This window comes from Leptopilina heterotoma, unplaced genomic scaffold (assembly GCF_015476425.1).
Source record: "Leptopilina heterotoma isolate Lh14 unplaced genomic scaffold, ASM1547642v1 Lhet_108, whole genome shotgun sequence".
Lineage (NCBI taxonomy): Eukaryota > Metazoa > Arthropoda > Insecta > Hymenoptera > Figitidae > Leptopilina > Leptopilina heterotoma.
In genome coordinates, this window is record NW_025110825.1 from 1,186,477 (window position 1) to 1,205,438 (window position 18,962).

Genomic DNA, 18,962 nt, shown 5'->3' on the forward strand with positions numbered 1-18,962 from the left:
GACGAGAAAGGACTTATCAAATTATTTTCAATTAATTTTACTTTCAAATAATATTAAATAGTTAAATTATTAATATTACCTAAATACTAATAATAAATAATAAATAAATTATTTTCAAATAATAATGGAATGTTTGCAAAAATTTATTAGGGCGAAAGAAAAAAATGTATATAACAAAACAATTCAGAGTAATAATAATTATTAATTAAATAAAAACAATTAAAATAAAAAATACCAATAAAAATAAATTTTAATTAATTAAATTAATACTATAGTAATAGCAATGAAAATAATAAAATTGTAATAGCAATAAAAATAATAAAATAGTAATAATAAATATATAAATAAATAAATATCAATAAAATTAACAAAAAAATAACAATAATAATAATTTGCAAATAAATCAGGAATATCGGTAACAATTGTAATACGAAATTACTAATAAGTTTACAATAAAATTACTCTAGATAATTTTAATTAGTTTATCCTGTATTATTGTCTATTGGCTACTTATGTAAATTATTCCATTTTTATGTTCAGTAAAGTAACATTTTTTAAATTTTCAATCAAAAATAAATTTACTGAAGAATGTAACATTTCAGGTACAGTGAAGAGCAAAAAAATCGATATGCAATTACACTAAACAAATTAATATACTATAGGAATCATTTTACGATCACAGAATCAATGACAGAATGAATAATTTCACTGAAAAAAATTTATTTGATTCAAATAATTTTTCACTTTATTTTATTCATTTATTTCTTAATTAATTTTTTTTCTTTTATTTATTCAAATTCAATGTTTATTATCGAATAAATATTTACTTAAATCAACTAATTTTTATTTAAATCAAATAAATTGTATTCCAACCAAAAATTTTAATATTTGCATCAAATACAATTTAATTGGTTTCAATAAAAATTATTTGATTCAAGTAAATATTTATTTAATAATAGATAGATCCGTTACTTGAAGCAAATAAATTTTTTTCCATTGTATAGTATTTTGATTGAAAAGAATAATAAATAAATAATAAATAAATAAAAAAGTAAATTAAATCCAAGCAATTATTTTTTCTCTTGATTAAATTATTAAAAACTGAATTACATAATGAAGTAATTAAAAAATAAATTAAATTCAATTATAAATATTTTTCTAAAAAACAAAATTTTTTTTCTTCATGAAACAATAAACATTTGCTTGACTAAAAATTAAATATTGAAAACGTTAAAAATGTAACGTTTAACTGAAAATATTCTCCATAGTTGACAAAAAGTTCTTGTACATTTTGTGATTCGTAAAATTCAATTCTATTTCAATATAAATAGTGAAATACTGAAATATTACAAGGTTTTTAATTGCATATAACGATTCGCCTAATTTAAGCTCGATTTAGCTTTCCTTTAATACTGACTTGATGAATACTTTTCGTCTATATATATCTATTTAGTTATAAAGGAGAAAAAAATAATCATAAAGTTTGACGGGCTTAATTAAATTATAATGTGAAATAAAAAAAGACATTTTTTTTGTTCCAAATCATAATTTAATTAACATGTCGAGCTCGTCAACAGTAGATAATTAATTGAATAAATTGATCTTTTTTCTATAGAAACATAATACATATCGCTATCTATTTTTTCTCTTATATTAAATAGCATTCACTTACGATATCATATTTTATTTTTGCTATTCTGTAATTATTCTTTATTTTTTTTAATTTTAAACAAATTTTTCCATTCAATTACCATTTGTTAAATTAATTTTTAATTATAAAATGCAATATAAATTATAAATTATTATTTGTAAATTTTTGTAAATTATAATTTATTATAAATTAATATAGATTATAAATTATTATTAATTGTAAATTATTGTAAATTGTAAATTATTGTAAATTGTAAATTATTGTAAATTATAAATTATTAAAAATTATAATTTAATAATTTTAATGCAAATAAACAATTATTTCGAACTATTTCCGATTTAGAGAAATAATTAGATTTAGAGACAAATTAAATTAATTTAAAAATTAAATTTTTATGACAATAAAGAAAGAATTAATACATTTATAATTATAGAATATATTATAATTCATTTAATCATTGATTCGAATCAATTAATAATTTCATTAACGGAAATATATAAACTTTCATAAAATTGGAGAAAAAAGAAAATGAATAAGTAAAATTTTCCCTTTCTTAAATTTCCATTAATAAAAAATTTAATTTTATATATCAATTATTCAATTTTCATTAATATTTCAGCATTATTATTTAACGTATTGATTTAGTCATAATTTATATAAAAAAGGTGGTCGATTTCACTAAAAAATTTAATTTTCAATTGCAATACTAATTTTATTCGCTGATGGAATTATTTATTTGAAAATATTATTATATATTATTTGATTTATACGAAAATATTAATAATATTATTATTATTTATTTATAATATTAGAATTCTTTATTTCGAAAATAATACTTATTCATTAATTATATTTTGTCAATTAAATTATTAATTTAACGATTTCTATGATAAAATGCTTTCGAGGAGTTCTTAAATATATTTAAATTTTTTTTCTTAAATGTAAGTATTTAGCATTTTAGACATAAAATATTTTCAATATAATAAAAATACACTTATTTATATACATTTACATGTATATTACTTTTCTCACTAACGTCTCGCATAAGATTTTTTTTTTAAATGGGATTACAAATAATAATTATTTTCAGTTAATTAATCTATAAATAATAGTTGTGAAAATATCGTAGAATCAACAACAATTTAAAGTGATATTTTTTCACTATTTTTTCAATGTAAATTATTTTTTTCTTTTGAAAAAAAAATTATTGATATTATTAAGAAATAATTTCAATGACTTTTTTTTAGAAGTAATTTTCAGAAGTAATTTTTTATTTGAGCAAAAATCACTCTTATTATTCTTCTGAAAATCAATTTTCTTCTGTGGAAATTATTTATCATTTTTTTTTTTTTTGTTAATTGAATTCAAGTAATTAAATTTTTCTTAGTGAAAATTTTAATTTTAATCAAAATTTTTTAAAATTTATATCCCTGAACTTAGCGTCGACTCTTAGCGTCGAAAACTTAATTTTCTTTTAGAGATAATCACTAAAATAAGTGATTTTTTTAGTGACTAACGTCAATAATTTCACCTCTATTATTTACCTAGGGAGTTAAAAACTTTTTTTCAAGTTAAAATCTTTAACAAAAATTGTTTATTTCTTTTTGGTTTTACGAAAAAAAAATTTTTGACGCTTAGCGTCGACGCTAAATTCAGGTGCCTTTTAAGTTTAAAAAAATATTTAATTTCCAATCAGACTTGTACAAAAAACATGGAAAATTCATCTCCGCCTTTAATTTGTTGTTAAACATTAGTTTTGTTGCCAATTTAAAATAAAATTATCAGACTTTTCAATTATTTATTATAATAATATAGTGGATTTTTTTTTAAAATCTCAGTCAGAAGGCTTAACGTGATATAATTTATATATATAGCTTTTAAAGATATGTCAATAAAAAATTATTATTACAAAGACGCCTATTATAAATTGACTAGTTTAATTAGGTAAGAAAATGCGATAATTAAATAGATCCTACACTCTGAAATATAAATTCGTCATTTTTGGACTAAAACTAACAGATTTATTCATTAAATGAATTAGTAACCAATTAAAAAAATTGTTAGTCGAAAAATTATTAAAGTAAATTATTAAATTTACAACTGAATTATTGATTATTAGTAAACTTTACTAAATAAATTACTAATTATTAGTGAACTTTACTAACTGAATTAATAATTATTTTCAAACTCTAATTACTGAATTAGTAATTATTGGTAACCTTTACCAAATGAATTACTAATTATTAGTAAATTTTAATTGCGGAATTAGTAAAATTTAATAATTGAATTACTAATTATTAGTCAAATTTACTAATCGAATTACTAATTAATTAACTCCAATAACTAAAGAATTAATTATTAGTAAACTACAATAACAAAATAAGTTGTGTTTTTACTACAAAATTTTAATTTACAGTAAATTATCACTAAAATTATTCCAAAAAAAAGTTACTAAATTATTTAATAAACCAATCAAGTAAAATTAGCAGAAAAAATGGCTAATTTAGATTCAGAGATTACAATGGTCCAGCAGAACGAGATCTAAATTTTTTTAGAGCCATTAATTTCTCGAGGCATTGTGTTTTTTTTTCTCCAACATTTTTTTCCTTTGTTATTTTCTGCGCATAACTTTTGTTCTTTTTTAAAAAAATTTATTTTACCATTTGTTACAGTTCACAACGTTTATAATAAACAATTTAAAAAAAAAAATTTTTCAGTAAAATTTTTGTCTCGAAAAAATTGATACATTACTCCTTTCATATCGAAGACTAAAAAAAGAAAAAAATTTCTAAACCTAAAATATTGTTTTTCGTTTAAAAAAATTTTTTTCTAATCATTAATTAAAAACGTAGTGAATTGTACGATTTTTATTTAAAAAGAAACTTTTATTAATTTTTAGTAATTCCAGAAATCAGTAGATTTCTTTCAAAAACAAAAAACAAAGAAATTATTTTCTTTTTGCTTTCGACTTTGAAAAGAAAAACAAAAAAAAAAAAAAATTAAATGACTTTATCGTTGACGTAAAACGTGACCAGCTTATCTTCCGAATGTTCGTCCTCCGATGTTTCTGGTTCCGTGTTTAATTTACTGAAATCACGTGTATTTGGTCTTTTCTCAAAAAATTTAAATTTCCTTCCCGCTCTATTATCCAGTAGGCTTGTGAGCTTAAAATTATCTTTTCTCTCGCTCTCCCATATTGTTCTTCTGCGAGACGTTAATAAACATCCTGCAGAGAATATACATTATTTTTACCCATTTTCTTTGTTCTTTTTTTTAAATTAAATTTAAAATTTAAAATTACATTTTTTGTTTTTTTTATGTAACAAAAAGAATGGCAATCATTATTTAAAATAATATGCAAGCAAATAATTATTTTTGCAAACAATGTTATAACAACAAATTAAACAAGTTTTCTATTTTCACGCAATAAAAATAACACACATTCAGTACATTAAAGTTGGGGACTAATATTAATAATAAGTAAAAATAATAATAATAATAATAATAATAATAATAATAATAATAATAATAGATCTAAAAAATCTTTTTTTAAATAAAATTATAATACCTATAATAAATAAATAATTAAGAAAAATAATTATAAACTTATAATAAAATTAATTAAACAGTTAAATACAACGGTTCTAAATTACAACAACAATAATAAATAATATTAATAATAAATAATAATAATAAAAATTATAATAATAATAATAACAATAGTAATAGTGATAACAATAATATTAATAATAACAATATATAATTGTATAACGCATAATAATATATTAACTATAGAATAACTAATTATAACAATAACAATATTATTACAACAATGCCAAACAATGACAACATTTATTATAATTAAAAAAAATTAGCACTTATAGTTAGCGGGTAAAAAAATAATTATAAAGGAATTAGAAGGAACATAAATAAAAACAATGAAAAACGTAAAACAATAGATAACAGAATAGAGAAAATAGTTTATTCTCGTGTATGAATAAATGAAAATGAACAACAAATAAAATTTCTAGCCACCAATGTAAAAAATGTTTATGTTAAAAGTTAAGTACAAAAAATAATATCATAAAGACGGAATGAATGCGTTTAATTGCTAAACTTCATAAGTTCTAAATATGTAACTTTCTAAATCTGAATTAGTAAAAAAGTTTTAATAAAATTTTTAATAATGTTTTTAATAAAATTTTTAATATTTTTAATAAAATTTGTTACTAAAATTTGTTACTAAAATTTGTTACTAAAAAATTTTTAAAATAAGATAGTAAATAAGTAAATTTTAAAAAATTTTTAGTAAAATCTTGTTTAATTTTTCTTTTTACTAAGTTTTAGGTAAGTGAAAAGTTTTTTTCCTTTTAAGGAAAAAAAACTGGAGAAAAAAATTTTTTAAGGAAAAAAAAGTCTACAAAAAAATTATAAAAAGAAAGAAAAAAAAATAATAATAAAAACAAAACAGCTAAGTTACTGTTTATTCGTTTAAGTAATTAATTATATAAAAAAAATACTAACTAAAAAACAAAACTCAGAAAACAAAAATAAAAAAAATATTTAAATTTAACATAAGAGAATTGGTTAGAAATTGTATTTATTATATTTTCGACAAATTTACCATTTTGAACTAATTCTGATTTAGAAAGTGAATAAAATAAACAGCTCAACTCACTGCTAATAATTACACGATAATTACATGAATGCAAAAATGCACTCTACTTATTCACCCGCTACAGTCTTCGGCAAAAGTTATAAAGTTTAATTATTATTATTATTATTATTATTATTATTTTTCTCTAAATATTAATTTTTATTTATTTGTTTAATTCTTTCAAGCTATAAACCGGCTTTTAAAGAAAAAAAAATTGAAAATTTTGTACATTTACTTTTTATTTTATCAATTATTTTCAATTATTTTTTCCATTATTTTTTTTATTCTATCATTTATTTTATTATAATTTACTTTCGTAGAAAAAAAAATTTCAAAAAATAGTTAAATATTCCTAGTCCCTCTTTTTTAGGAGGAAAAACTTTTGACAAAGACTGCCACTGATGAGTTACATTCAGAAATAAAAATCTATTTACATAAAACTATGAAAATTAGACTTTAAATTGAAAGAGAGAAAAAAGTCTTGAACATTAAACAAAAATTCTGTACAACATTTACAAAAATGCACAATATGCTAAAAACTAAAAATCCTCCAAACGATGCATAAACGTACATTTACAACTATTTATAAAATAAATAAAAAATATTTTGCTTTTAAATTACATAAAGTATTAATATCTTTGGTTAAAACAATAATGCACATATAAAATTTGCGAATAAATAAAAATAATATCCAATCGCGTTTAAATTATTATGTTTACAAAATTATTATAATATATTATAATAATTACAATTTTATTAGTAATATATTATAAAATATTTTTACATTATAATTTAATAATTATTAATAAATTATAATAATTTTGTACAAATAAAGTACAATATTTTACATTATATAATATAGAATTTTATATAAACGAAAAAAAACCTTCACTTGAACGAACAAGTTTATCTAAAATAGCGAAAGGATTAATTAAACAAACTAAAAGTTTCGCTAATATTCGCAAATATTTCCTAGTTTCAAATATTCAATTGAACGATTATTTTTTACTTTTTTTAATTTGTATTGTTTATTAAAAAAGAAATTATTTTGTGGATTACAAAATTGATTTTCAACTAAATAATCTTTAATTTTAATCATTTTTCCTTTTTGGACAAAAAAATTATTTTTTTCTTTTAATTTTTAATTTCAATTAAATTAATTTTTTAATTTTTTAAAAAATATTTCATTTATTCAGTTAATTTAATGTAATAATTAATTTAAAATTTTATTTTATACAGTTAAACGTTCATAACTTTAGGAAAATTTAATATAAAAAATTCCAGTTAAAGGTTTTTTTCCGTTTATATAATGTAGAATTTTATATATTATAATAAAATTAAGTAAAAAGAAAAAAGTAAAAAAACAATAAAACCCATTATTAAATTAGGAAAACTTAAATAAAAAAAGCTCTTTTCAACAAAAACGTCACAAACAAGTAAAGAACACAAAGAAAATAATTGAAAAAAAATCTGCCTTTGCTAAAAAATTTTCTAAATTTACTAAAAATAATTTTGTCTGATTTAATTTTTCTACAAATTTTTTTTTACTAATAATGCTAATTATCAAAAATGAAATTTTTATCGTTATAAATTACTAAAAGAAAGAAAAAAAATTATTCCAACTCACAAATTGAAAAAGTATACAAATCCGAAATGTTCTAATAAAAAAAAAGTATAAATAAAAAATTTATGTTCTAATGAAAAAAAAGTATAAATAAAAAATTTTTTGCTACAATGCAAACACTTGTTTTATCTAATTAAAAAAAAATATCTAATACATTCTCACTCATCATCATTATCTTGCATTAATTTAGTAAATTCGACTCTATCATTTTCTTGACGAAATAATCTACCTCTTTTTTTCCACCTCGACACAATGACTGCCAATAATAAGCAGATTACAATAAGAACAGTTATAGATACGATGAGAGAAAATGCTAAGGAACTTGATTTTCCAGATGTCTTATTAATATCAATATCAGTTAAAAGTGCCGATTTAAAATCAGGAACTGATGTCCCAGATGTTTTTAAATCGGAAATTATTGGTTGAATTGATGAATTATTTCTACCTGCAATTAGAAAACAAATATATTTGTTACAAAAGCACAAAATGAAAAAGCTACCAAAAGTATCCTCAAGTCTCTCTAGAAGCCTAGTTTTAGGAGACTTTTACAAAAAAAATTTTATTCCAAAAATAAATTTTTTGAAATAAAAGAGAGAGGGAAAAATTAAACTACACTTCTGATTTTTTGGAGTAGAATAAATTTCTTTTGATTGTAACTTTAATTTTTTCTTTTTGGAATTCAATATTGTTAATTTGACAAAAGTCGGAGACTTTTAGAAAAACAATTTTTTTTCTATTTCTCGAAATTTATTTATCCCAATAAACTGAAAACGAAAAAAAAAAATTAAACTGTATTTTTAATTTTGGAGAGTAAAAATTTTCATCAAATTGAAATTTTAATTTCTTTGGTAATTGTCAATTTGAAAACAACATTCCTGACTTTGGAAAATAAAAATTAGGTACAAATTGCAATTTTAATTTTTTTGCTAATTTGGTCGTCAATTAGAAACGTTCATTAAACTACATTTTTGTTTTTAGAGAATAAAAATTTTCTTTTCATTGAAATTTCTATTTTTCTTTGGTAATTCAATTGTTAATTTGACAATAGTCGGAGACTTTTAGAAAGAAAATTTATTTATTGAAATTTACTTATCACAGAAAAATAAAAACGAAAAAAATTAAAAAATATTTGTAATTTTTGAGAGTAAAAATTGTCATCAAATTTCAATTTCAATTTTTCTTTGTAATTCTTAATTGGAAAACAACATTCCTGATTTTGGAGAATAAAATTTATCCTTAAATTGCAATTTTAATTTTTTTGATAATTCGGTTGTCAATTAGAAAAATTAAACTACATTTTTGTTTTTAGAGAATAAAAATTTCGTTTTGATTGAAATCTCAATTTTTCTTTGGTAATTCAATTGTTAATTTCACAATAGTTGGAGACTTTTAGGAAGAAAATTTATTTATTTATCGAAATTTATTTATCAGAATAAACTAAAAAAAAATTAAACTACATTTTTGATTTTAGAGAAAAAAAATATTTTTGATTGCAATTTTAATTTTTCTTTTGACAATTCAGTTGTCAATTTGAAAACTACATTTTTAATTTTGGAGAATAAAATTTTTTCTAAATTGTAATTTCAATTCTTTGCTAAATTGTCAATTTGAAAAATTAAAATAAATTTTTGATTTTGGATAATTGAAATTTTCTTTAAATTGCAATTTTAATTTTTTATTTTCGCAATTCAATTGTCAATTTAACAGAAAATAGTTTTCTGTAGAATTTTCTATTTCGTTTCTATTCCATTCGGATTTTTTAAATGAAATTTGGCAAAATTCTAATGGAAAATATTCTCTGGAATTTCGGTGAAATCTCTTTTCTACCAAATTTTCAAAAAATTCCAAAAGTAAATAAAAAAAGTATAACGAATTGAATTTGCATCAGAATAAAAAAGATCAGTATTCGAATTTAAATTCCAATCAGAAATTTGGAACAAAAGGCAGACTTCTCAAAAAATCCAACACATAAATATTATTCACAAAGGACTACAAAGGGTGTTTAAAAAAAAATAAATAAATAAGAAGAGGAAAAATAAACAAAACGTAAAAAAACTTTAAGTAATAGTAAATTTTTACAATTTGTCACTCCTAGGAGCCTTTTTGGAGCCTTTTTTGGTGCCTCTTCATTTATACATCCCGAAATTGTAATAATATTGGTTCATAAAGGGCAATTTCTGGTTGTTCCTTTTAAAGTTTCGTAAAGTTGACACTGTTGAGTGATTGTTTTTTTAATTTAAAATTGACAAAAACACTATTAATGACTGTTGAGATTTTTTTTTTTTTTGCTAATAGTAGTTTTAGAGAAAGTAGTTTTTTAAAAAAAATGATTACCTCGATCAAATCTTGTAACACGATTTGTATCCAATTCAACGACATAAATCTCAAGACCATCATTTGTCACTGCAATATCATGTGGTCTGCCCATTGGTCCATTTGGAGCGAATTCCGATACAACTTTATCGCTCTTAAGATCAATAATAAATCCTCGATTTGGTGTGTCCAATGAATCGGGTCCATTGACGAGGAATAATTTTTCTTGCGCATAAGCGACACTGTAAATTGCACCGCCAATCAAATCGCTACTGTATTCTTTGTGAAACGAGCCATTTGCTGCGTGAAAACATAAAATTCTTCCATTCTCACGATCGGCCACGTAGAGATAGCCAAATTCTTCGGCCAATGCTAATGCGTGTGGCACTGCAAAAGCGTCTGGCGATAAATTCACTTCTAAAAAGAAAAAAAATATATTGGGTTGAAAATTTTGAATCCATCCTAGGAAAATTAATTCTCCTAAATGAAAATTAGATTTTAGAGACAAGATCTGAAAAAAATTTATTTGATTCAAATAACTGCCTATTATCTAATAAATATTTACAATTGTTATTTAAGTCAATTAAATTGTTTTTAAATCAAAAAATTAATGTTCAAAAAGAAGCTAATAATTTTTTTTTAAACAAATATTTAAATACCTACTTATTTTGTCACAGGAATTAAAATATTTTAAATGATTTATTGGAATCATTTAAATGAAATTAAAATTTTCAAATTTAAATTTTGAAATTTAACTATATACAAAACTTTAATCATTTTATTTTAAAATAAAAATTTAAATATTATTGCAGTTTTACAACAATTAAAATTTTCAAAAATTTCAATTCAAAAATTTTTTCAAATTCAATTATTTCCACAAAATTTACACTATAACGGTTCTAATATTCAATTATTGTCTAAAATTTTTATAAAATTAAATTTTAAATCAATTCTTCTTAGAAAATTATAGAATTTAATTGTTTAAATAAAAAAATTAATAATTTATTGAATAATTGAATATTGATAAAACACAGGATAATTGAATATTTCTTAAAATTGAATTCTTTCAATTCTTTCAAAATCTTTATCGAAAATTAGAAAAATTGAAGTGTTACAAAGAATTTCATTAAAATTTCTGAATGTAATTAAATTCTTTTTAGAAATTTAATTAAAAATGTATTAAATTCCAATTAACAAATTATATCAAAATTCTTTGAAATAATTGAATTCTTTAGAAGAATTATAATAATAGGTAATTTTAAAAATAATTGCTTTTTTTGAGGAATTTATTAAAAATTGTAATAGAAATAATTTAAATCCGACGATAAATTTTATTAGTTATAAAAATAATTGAATTTTTGCAACGAATTTTATTAAATTTTCAAAAAAATTATTGAATTTTTGGTAAGAATTTTATTAAAATTTTTAAAAATAATTGAATTCTTGCGAAGAATTTTATTAAATTTTTTTTTAAATAATTTAATTCTATCAAAAAATTTTATAAAAATCATTTGAAATAATTGATTTTATTCAAAAAAATATGTCAATATTGATTTTTAAAATTATTAAATTATTGTGAGAATTTTATTATATATAAAAACAATTAAATTCTTAGAAAAATTTTATAAACTTTTTTATTAATAATTGAAATCAGAAGAAAAATTTTCAAAAAATTTTGAAAATAATCCAATTCTTTCAAGAAATTTAATTAAAATGTATTGAAAATAACTTTTAAATTCAAATAAACAAATTTTATCAAAACTTGCTGAAATAATTGAATTCTTTCGAAAAATTTTAATCAAACTTTTAAGAATAATTGCATTATTCGGGGAATACATTTAAAATTTTATTAAAATTCAAAAATAATTGAAATTGTGCGATGAGTTTTATTATTTATCAAAATAATTAGATTTTTGCAACGAATTTTATTACATTTTTTAAAAATAATTGATTTCCTGAGAAGAATTTTAATAACAATTTTAAGAATAATTGCTTTTTTTGAAAAATTCATTAAAAATTGTATTAAAAATAATTGAAATCCGGTGATGGATTTTATAAGTTATAAAAATAATTGAAATCCTAAGAAGAGTTTTATTAAAATTTTTAAAAATAATTAAATTCTTGCAAAGAATTTTATAAAAATGATTTTAAATAATTTATATTTTCGGAAAATTTCTGTAAAAATTGTTTTTTAAAAAAATTAAATGCTTGCAAAGAATTTTATAAAAATTTTTTTTTAATAATTGAATTCCGGAGAAGAATTATATTAAAATTTTCAAAAATAATTGAATTCTTAAGAAGAACTTTACCAATTTTTTTCTAAATAATTGAATTCTTTTGAAGAATTTTACAAAAACATTTTAAATAATTGATTTTCTTTGAAAAATTCTGTCAAAATTAATTTTTAAAGTAATTAAACTATTATGAAAATTTTATTATTTATGAAAATAATTGAATGCTTGGAAAAAATTTTATAATAATTGTTTTTAATAATTGAATTCATAAGAAGAATTTTATCAAAATTTTTTAAAATAATTAAATTCTTTCAAGAAATATAATTAAAATTGTATTGAAAATAATTGAAATCCTGCCATGAATTTTATTAGTTATAAAAATAATTGAATTCTTACAACGAATTGTATTAAATTTTTTAAAAATTATGGAAGTCCTTGCGAAAAATTTTATAAAAATCATTTTAAATAATTGATTTTCTTGGAAATAATTGAATTCTTTTGAGAAATTTTTTTATAATAATAGTAAATATTGAAAGTAATTAAATTTCGAAAATGCTTTGAAATTAATTAAATATTGTGTAAATAAAATTCTAATTATAAGAAGTAATAAAAGTAATAAAAATAGTTGAAAATATAGTTCGAAACTAGTATCATGATTTTTATTATTAAAAAAGAAAAATTAGAAATTAAGCTTTATTTGACAGAATCTTTTTTGGAAATTAAACTCGACTCGATAAAAAATCTGACTCGAAAAAAAATTACAATTTAGAAAAATTTAAGAAAAATCCTCACAGATTATTGAAAAAAAAAAAATTCTTATACAAAAAGGAAAATTCATAATTACCATAAATTCGATTACTTCGTCCCCAGGTCAATATTCTCTCCCCCTTGGAATTAAACTTAATAACTCTCGAATTACAATAGCCATCGGCGACAAAAAAATCACCATTCTTCATGACAGCAACGGAAGTTGGTTTGCAAAATTTCTCATTATCATTGCCTGGCTCAAAAGGTACACCCAATTTTAAACTCGGCTTAATAATACTATTATTAAATGAATTCTTAAAATCGGCACATTTTTCCAATTTTCCCTCATTACTATGTTGATGATTCGTGTCCTTAATTGATGAACTTCTAATTTTCATAATATCCTCAGCATCAAATTTAAATACTTGATGCATTGCAACATCAGTGATCCAATAATTTCCCAAATGATCAATTGTCAAGCCATGTGGCATGTAAAATATTCCACTACCCCAGTGAAATATTTCCTCGCCATTTTTATCCAATAAAATAATTGTCGGCTCTTTCACTGGTCCACAATTATTATTGAAATCAAATTCATCTTTTCCATTAAACGAACCGCCATCCCAGACGCGTGAACCTCGATGAAATATCGCAACATTCCCATTGGGATCTATTGAGACTGCTGAAACTTGTCCCAAATGCAATTGTGATCCCCAAGTTTCGTTCCAATGGATTTCTGAAATTTAAATTTTAATTATTATCCTTTTTTTTTTATTAACCCCTTTGGGAAATTTTTTTCTTAATTTTTTTTTTATTTATTATTTTATGAATATTTTTATATTTTATTTATTTACAGTTTTACACAGAAAAAAAATTAAGTATTATTTAATTCATAATCAAATACAATTTAATTGACTCAAATAAAAATTATTTGATTCAACTACATATTTAATTGATAATAGTAAATTAATCGGTTATTTGAATCAAAAATTTTTTTTTCTGTGTATAAATATAAAATTATATAAAATATAAAATTTACCAACAAAAAATCATTTATTTATTATTTTTTTCAATATAAATGTAAATATAAACAAAAAAAGTATAAAAATTAAAAATTCTGTTTCATGTTGATAAAAGAAATTTCCTACTTGGATCTAGTCTCTCCAGTGGTAATGGGGGTGCTCTCCTTGAAATGGAATTATAATTTCGGATGTTGAATATTGGATCCAACATCCTGTCGTTTTCCATTTCCTGATAATTATCAACGTCATTTCTATATTTTGAATCGCGATAAAAATTCACAGCTCGCTGAAAATACAAGTTAGATTAATATTCAATTTTTTTCAAAAAGAGTCGATACAAAAAAATTTGGTTTTAATAATTAATAATAAAGTTTCAAACAAAAAAACATTTTCTACAAAAAAAAATTTTTTTTCAATAATTAATAACAAAGTTAGTTATAATAGAAAAGAAAAAAAGTTCTCTACCCAAGAAATATTTCAAGAAAAAATCAATATGTAAATGAAAATAGAAAAAAATTTCCACATATTTAAATTGATAAAAATGTAAGAAAAAGTAATAGAATAAATAAATCAACGAATATTGAAAATAAATTTTATCTTATCTCAAAGTCTTTACCTAGTATCAAAAAATTGATCAATATCTGTTGCAGTTTCCTTATTGGTGAACATAATTATTCAAAATTCTTTGAAATAATTGAATTCTTTAGAAGAATTATAATAATAGGTAATTTTAAAAATAATTGCTTTTTTTGAGGAATTTATTAAAAATTGTAATAAAACATAATTCAGGTCAAGAGGCAAACATAAGCAGAAAACTGAAAATTACTAAATGAATCATGAAAATAAATATCTAAAATAATAAATAAATAATAATAAATAAATAATAATAAATGAAAAAGTGAATATTTATTTCAAGTCTTGGACTAAAGTTAGAAATAAAAAAAAATGTTTGGTAATAGTTCAAACATTATTTAAATATTTTTTTACTAATATTTTTTTGAAGCTAATTTACAATATTATTATTGAAGTTCTTTCAATTACAATTTTTCAGAATTCAATTACTTTAAAAATTTGCATTTAAAATTCTTCAAAAATAGATTTTCAAAAATTTTAATAAAACAAAAAATTCAATTATTTTTCATAAAATTTTTAAAAATTCAAATATTCATAAAACCTTTTACAAAAATTCAATTAGTTAAAAACTTCTTAATTATACATTTCAAAAATTTTATTATCTTCAAAAAATTATTCTAAACAAATTTTCCAAAAATTTGAATAGTTTTTAAAGAAAAAAATTTTTAAACTCGTTTTTTCAGATAATTAAATCTACACAAACAAGTAATTGAGATTTTTAATAATTGAATTTCCAAAAAGAGTAATTGAATTTTTTTGTTGTTTCTTCCTGGAAATATTTTTTACCGCAATTTTAAATACAAAATTTTGTTTCAAAATAATTTATTTTGAGCGCTTGACAACCATTTAAAAACTATTGCTTTGTTTTTAACATATTTTTAAATATTTATTATTAGAAAAATTTGTTTTTGAAAAAGAAAATATCTTCAAGGTTTTAAAACTAATTTTCAAGTTCTAAAATAATAATCATTTGTTTTACACTGACATAAACATTTCTTTATGTAAATTTCTAAACAAAAAATTCTTTTATTTTTAAGATGTATACAATTATTTGTATAATTAACGAATATAATAAATATTTAACTATATATTTAATTATCAATAAATTCAATTCTTTTCATTATTACCATTAAATACTATAAATTTATTTGACTATTATTTACTATAACATTCTTTTTATTATTAATATTGATAATTTTTACTACTATTTTTACTATTTATTTATTCTTTTTGCTGTTAAAATTGACAATTTATATTTTTTTCAACTGTTTTACTATTTTCACTATTTATTAATTCTTTTTACTATTCAACATTAATTTTATTATTACTCAAATTTTACTATCAAAATTTAAGTTTTTAAGATCTTTAAATAATTCGAGGCAGTTTTAAACAATATTTTTTCCATTATAAACATTACTTTGTCTCAAAATTTCTGAAATTAAGATTAATTTCTCGACCTTCGACCTATAAATAGATAAATTTTTTCCAAATTAAATTTTTTTTACTAAATTTTTTCTAAATTAAAATTTTTTTCGAAATAAATTTATAAAAATTTCAAAAATTTTTACACCATATTCGTTTTTTGATCTGTGAATTTTGACCTGAATTTTTAATTTTGTTTGCCTTTTGTCCTATGACTTTCAATTTATAATTTAAAATTATATTTATTATAAATAAAAGCATAAAATAAATAAAAAAATGTGTAAATTTCCTCAAATAATAATTTTAGAAAGGGGATAAAAATATTTTTAATAATAAAAAATTCTTTTAGAGTATTTTTAATAGTAAAAGTACTTTTAATAAACAAAAGTCTTTTGAAGTATTTTTCAATAATTAAAAGTACTTTTTAAGTATTTTAAATATTAATAAAAAATATTTTTTAAGTATTTTAAATATTAATAAAAAATACTTTTTAAGTATTTTAAATATTAATAAAAAATACTTTTTGAGCATTTTAAATAATACAAAGTATTTTTTTTAATTTTGGTAATAAAAGTACTTTTTAATAACAAAAAAGGCTTTTTGGGTGTTTTTAATAATGAAAAGTACTTTTTAAAGTATTTCAAATAATAAAAAATACTTTTTGAGTATTTTTAATATTAAAAACTACTTTTTATCTATTTTTTAAAAGAAAAACTACTTTTGAACTATTTTTAAAACGATAGGTTAAAGAAAGACTACAACGAAAGAATAAAAGTAAAAAAGTATCGATTAATTTCAATAAATAAAAGAGAATAAAAAGAAGAGAAAAATGTTTCATTTTCTTTTTCGAAAAGATGAATTGACGTAAAGTTCATGGTCTAAGGAGAAAAAGGGGAAGTACACCCACGTAAATGAGCAGTAGACGTCAAATAAGGAAAACTATGCTGGGACGCATGATCAATATGTTTCACCCCATAAAATTTATTTACCCTATTTATACACTTTATTTATATAACACAAATTTTTATTTCCAAAGAAAATAATTTCAATTTCAATTTTACTCTATATTCAAATAAAAGAAAAAATACCACTTACCTTAAAATATTGATCAGGCACACGAAAAGCCTGAATTTCAAAAATAAGAAAAAAAATAACAAAAGAACAGACACTTGTATAGGCAGAGTACTTCATGCTTTTTGAAAAACAATCATCAAAAAAAATTTCTTTTCCTTTTCTTCTCTCTCAATTTTCCCCAATATTGACACTTTCATTCATATTATTAATAAAAATATATGTCGAGATTTTTCTTTTTCAAAATCCAAGAAACCAAACTTTTCTTCTTTTAAAAATGAAATAATTTTTTGAAAATGAAAAATTTTCTATTCTATATTTCCGTGTTGGAGAAAAAATTAAATTTTTCCGAACGATATGTTTATTAATTATTACACTTGAATGTGAAATTAGAAATTATTTTTTTCACCGAAGGATTAAATTTTAATTCATAATTAACGATTCACAGAGAGACAGTTATAATGTTTTATAAATTTTTTACTTGTTTTTTTTTTATTTTTTTCGGAGCACAAGTGTCTACGTGTCAGACATTGTGAACGTGACGCGCAACTATGTTATCCGAACAATAGTGAGTGGTACTCATTCAAACAAGTTTTCATCGTTTCTTCAAAGATGTCACTACCTTTCTGATTTGTGACCAGAATTTTATTCTGTTGGTCCTGCAGAAATCTACTTTAATATTATAAACATATTTTTTTAAATAAAAAAATATATTTATGAAATTTTGTTTTAATAAATTATTTAAATTATTTATTTTTTAATTTTTTTGTCATGATTTTTAAGATAATTTATTTATAATAATGTTTACAATTATTTGTTTATAATAATGTTTATAATAATAATGTTTATAATAATAATGTTTATATTAATTTGTTTATAATAATTATTATAGTATAAAAAAGCAACGAGGCTTCAAAATAATTATTATTTATAACTAATTAATTTATGATTTGTAATTATAAAAAACATTATTTTTAGATTTCTTTAAAATAATTAATTTTATTATTTATTTATTTATCTGTAACTTATTGGAATTTATTTTTATAATAATTTATTTATTATAAAGTTTCGAATAATAATTTGCTTTTTTTGTTCTTCAATTTTTGTGTCATTTAATGATTTTTATGAGAATTTAATTATAATAATGTTTATAATAGTAATTATAGTAAATAATTATTTAATGCTTCCAAATAATAATTTATAATTAAATAAATTTCTTAAGTAATATATTTTGAGCGCTTGACAACCATTTAAAAAAAATTACTTTAATTTAACTTTTTTAAAAATATTTATTGTTAGAAAAAATTGTTTTTGAAAAAGAAAATATCATTCAAGGTTTTAAAACTAATTTACAAGTTCTAAAATAATGTTTATAATAATAATTACAGTAAGTAATTATTTAATGCTTCCGAATAATAATTTATAATTATAATTAAATGAATAATTTGTAATTCATATTTAAAAAAAAATTATTCTTACATTTTTATAAAAATATACAATTTTATTATTTATTTTTCAATTTTTTTTGTAATGATTTTTGTAATAAATTTTTTATAATAATGGTCATAATAATAATTTGTTTATAACC

The 18,962-nt window shown here is 19.5% G+C and overlaps 1 protein-coding gene across 1 annotated transcript; it reads right to left on the reverse strand.

The window, feature by feature from the left end:
• Positions 1-4,560: 4,560 nt before the first annotated feature.
• LOC122503014 (peptidyl-alpha-hydroxyglycine alpha-amidating lyase 2-like) lies at positions 4,561-17,916 on the reverse strand. The gene is made up of 6 exons (XM_043613400.1): positions 17,399-17,916; positions 14,375-14,534; positions 13,324-13,962; positions 10,267-10,662; positions 8,162-8,377; positions 4,561-4,877 (listed from the first exon to the last, which is right to left on the reverse strand). The coding sequence occupies exons 1-6, from the start codon at positions 17,492-17,494 to the stop codon at positions 4,651-4,653; spliced, it is 1,734 nt and encodes a 577-aa protein (XP_043469335.1). The 5' UTR covers positions 17,495-17,916; the 3' UTR covers positions 4,561-4,650.
• Between the last annotated feature and the right edge of the window lie 1,046 nt (positions 17,917-18,962).

Excerpts from the sequence above, each read along its gene's own strand:
- LOC122503014 (XM_043613400.1), bottom strand. The coding sequence starts at position 17,494 with ATGAAGTACTCTGCCTATACAAGTGTCTGTTCTTTTGTTATTTTTTTT. Across the intron at positions 8,378-10,266 it reads TGTTACAAGATTTGATCGAG|GTAGAAATAATTCATCAATT; the intron begins GTAATCATTTTT and ends TTCTAATTGCAG. Across the intron at positions 4,878-8,161 it reads GTCGAGGTGGAAAAAAAGAG|GATGTTTATTAACGTCTCGC; the intron begins GTAGATTATTTC and ends TATTCTCTGCAG.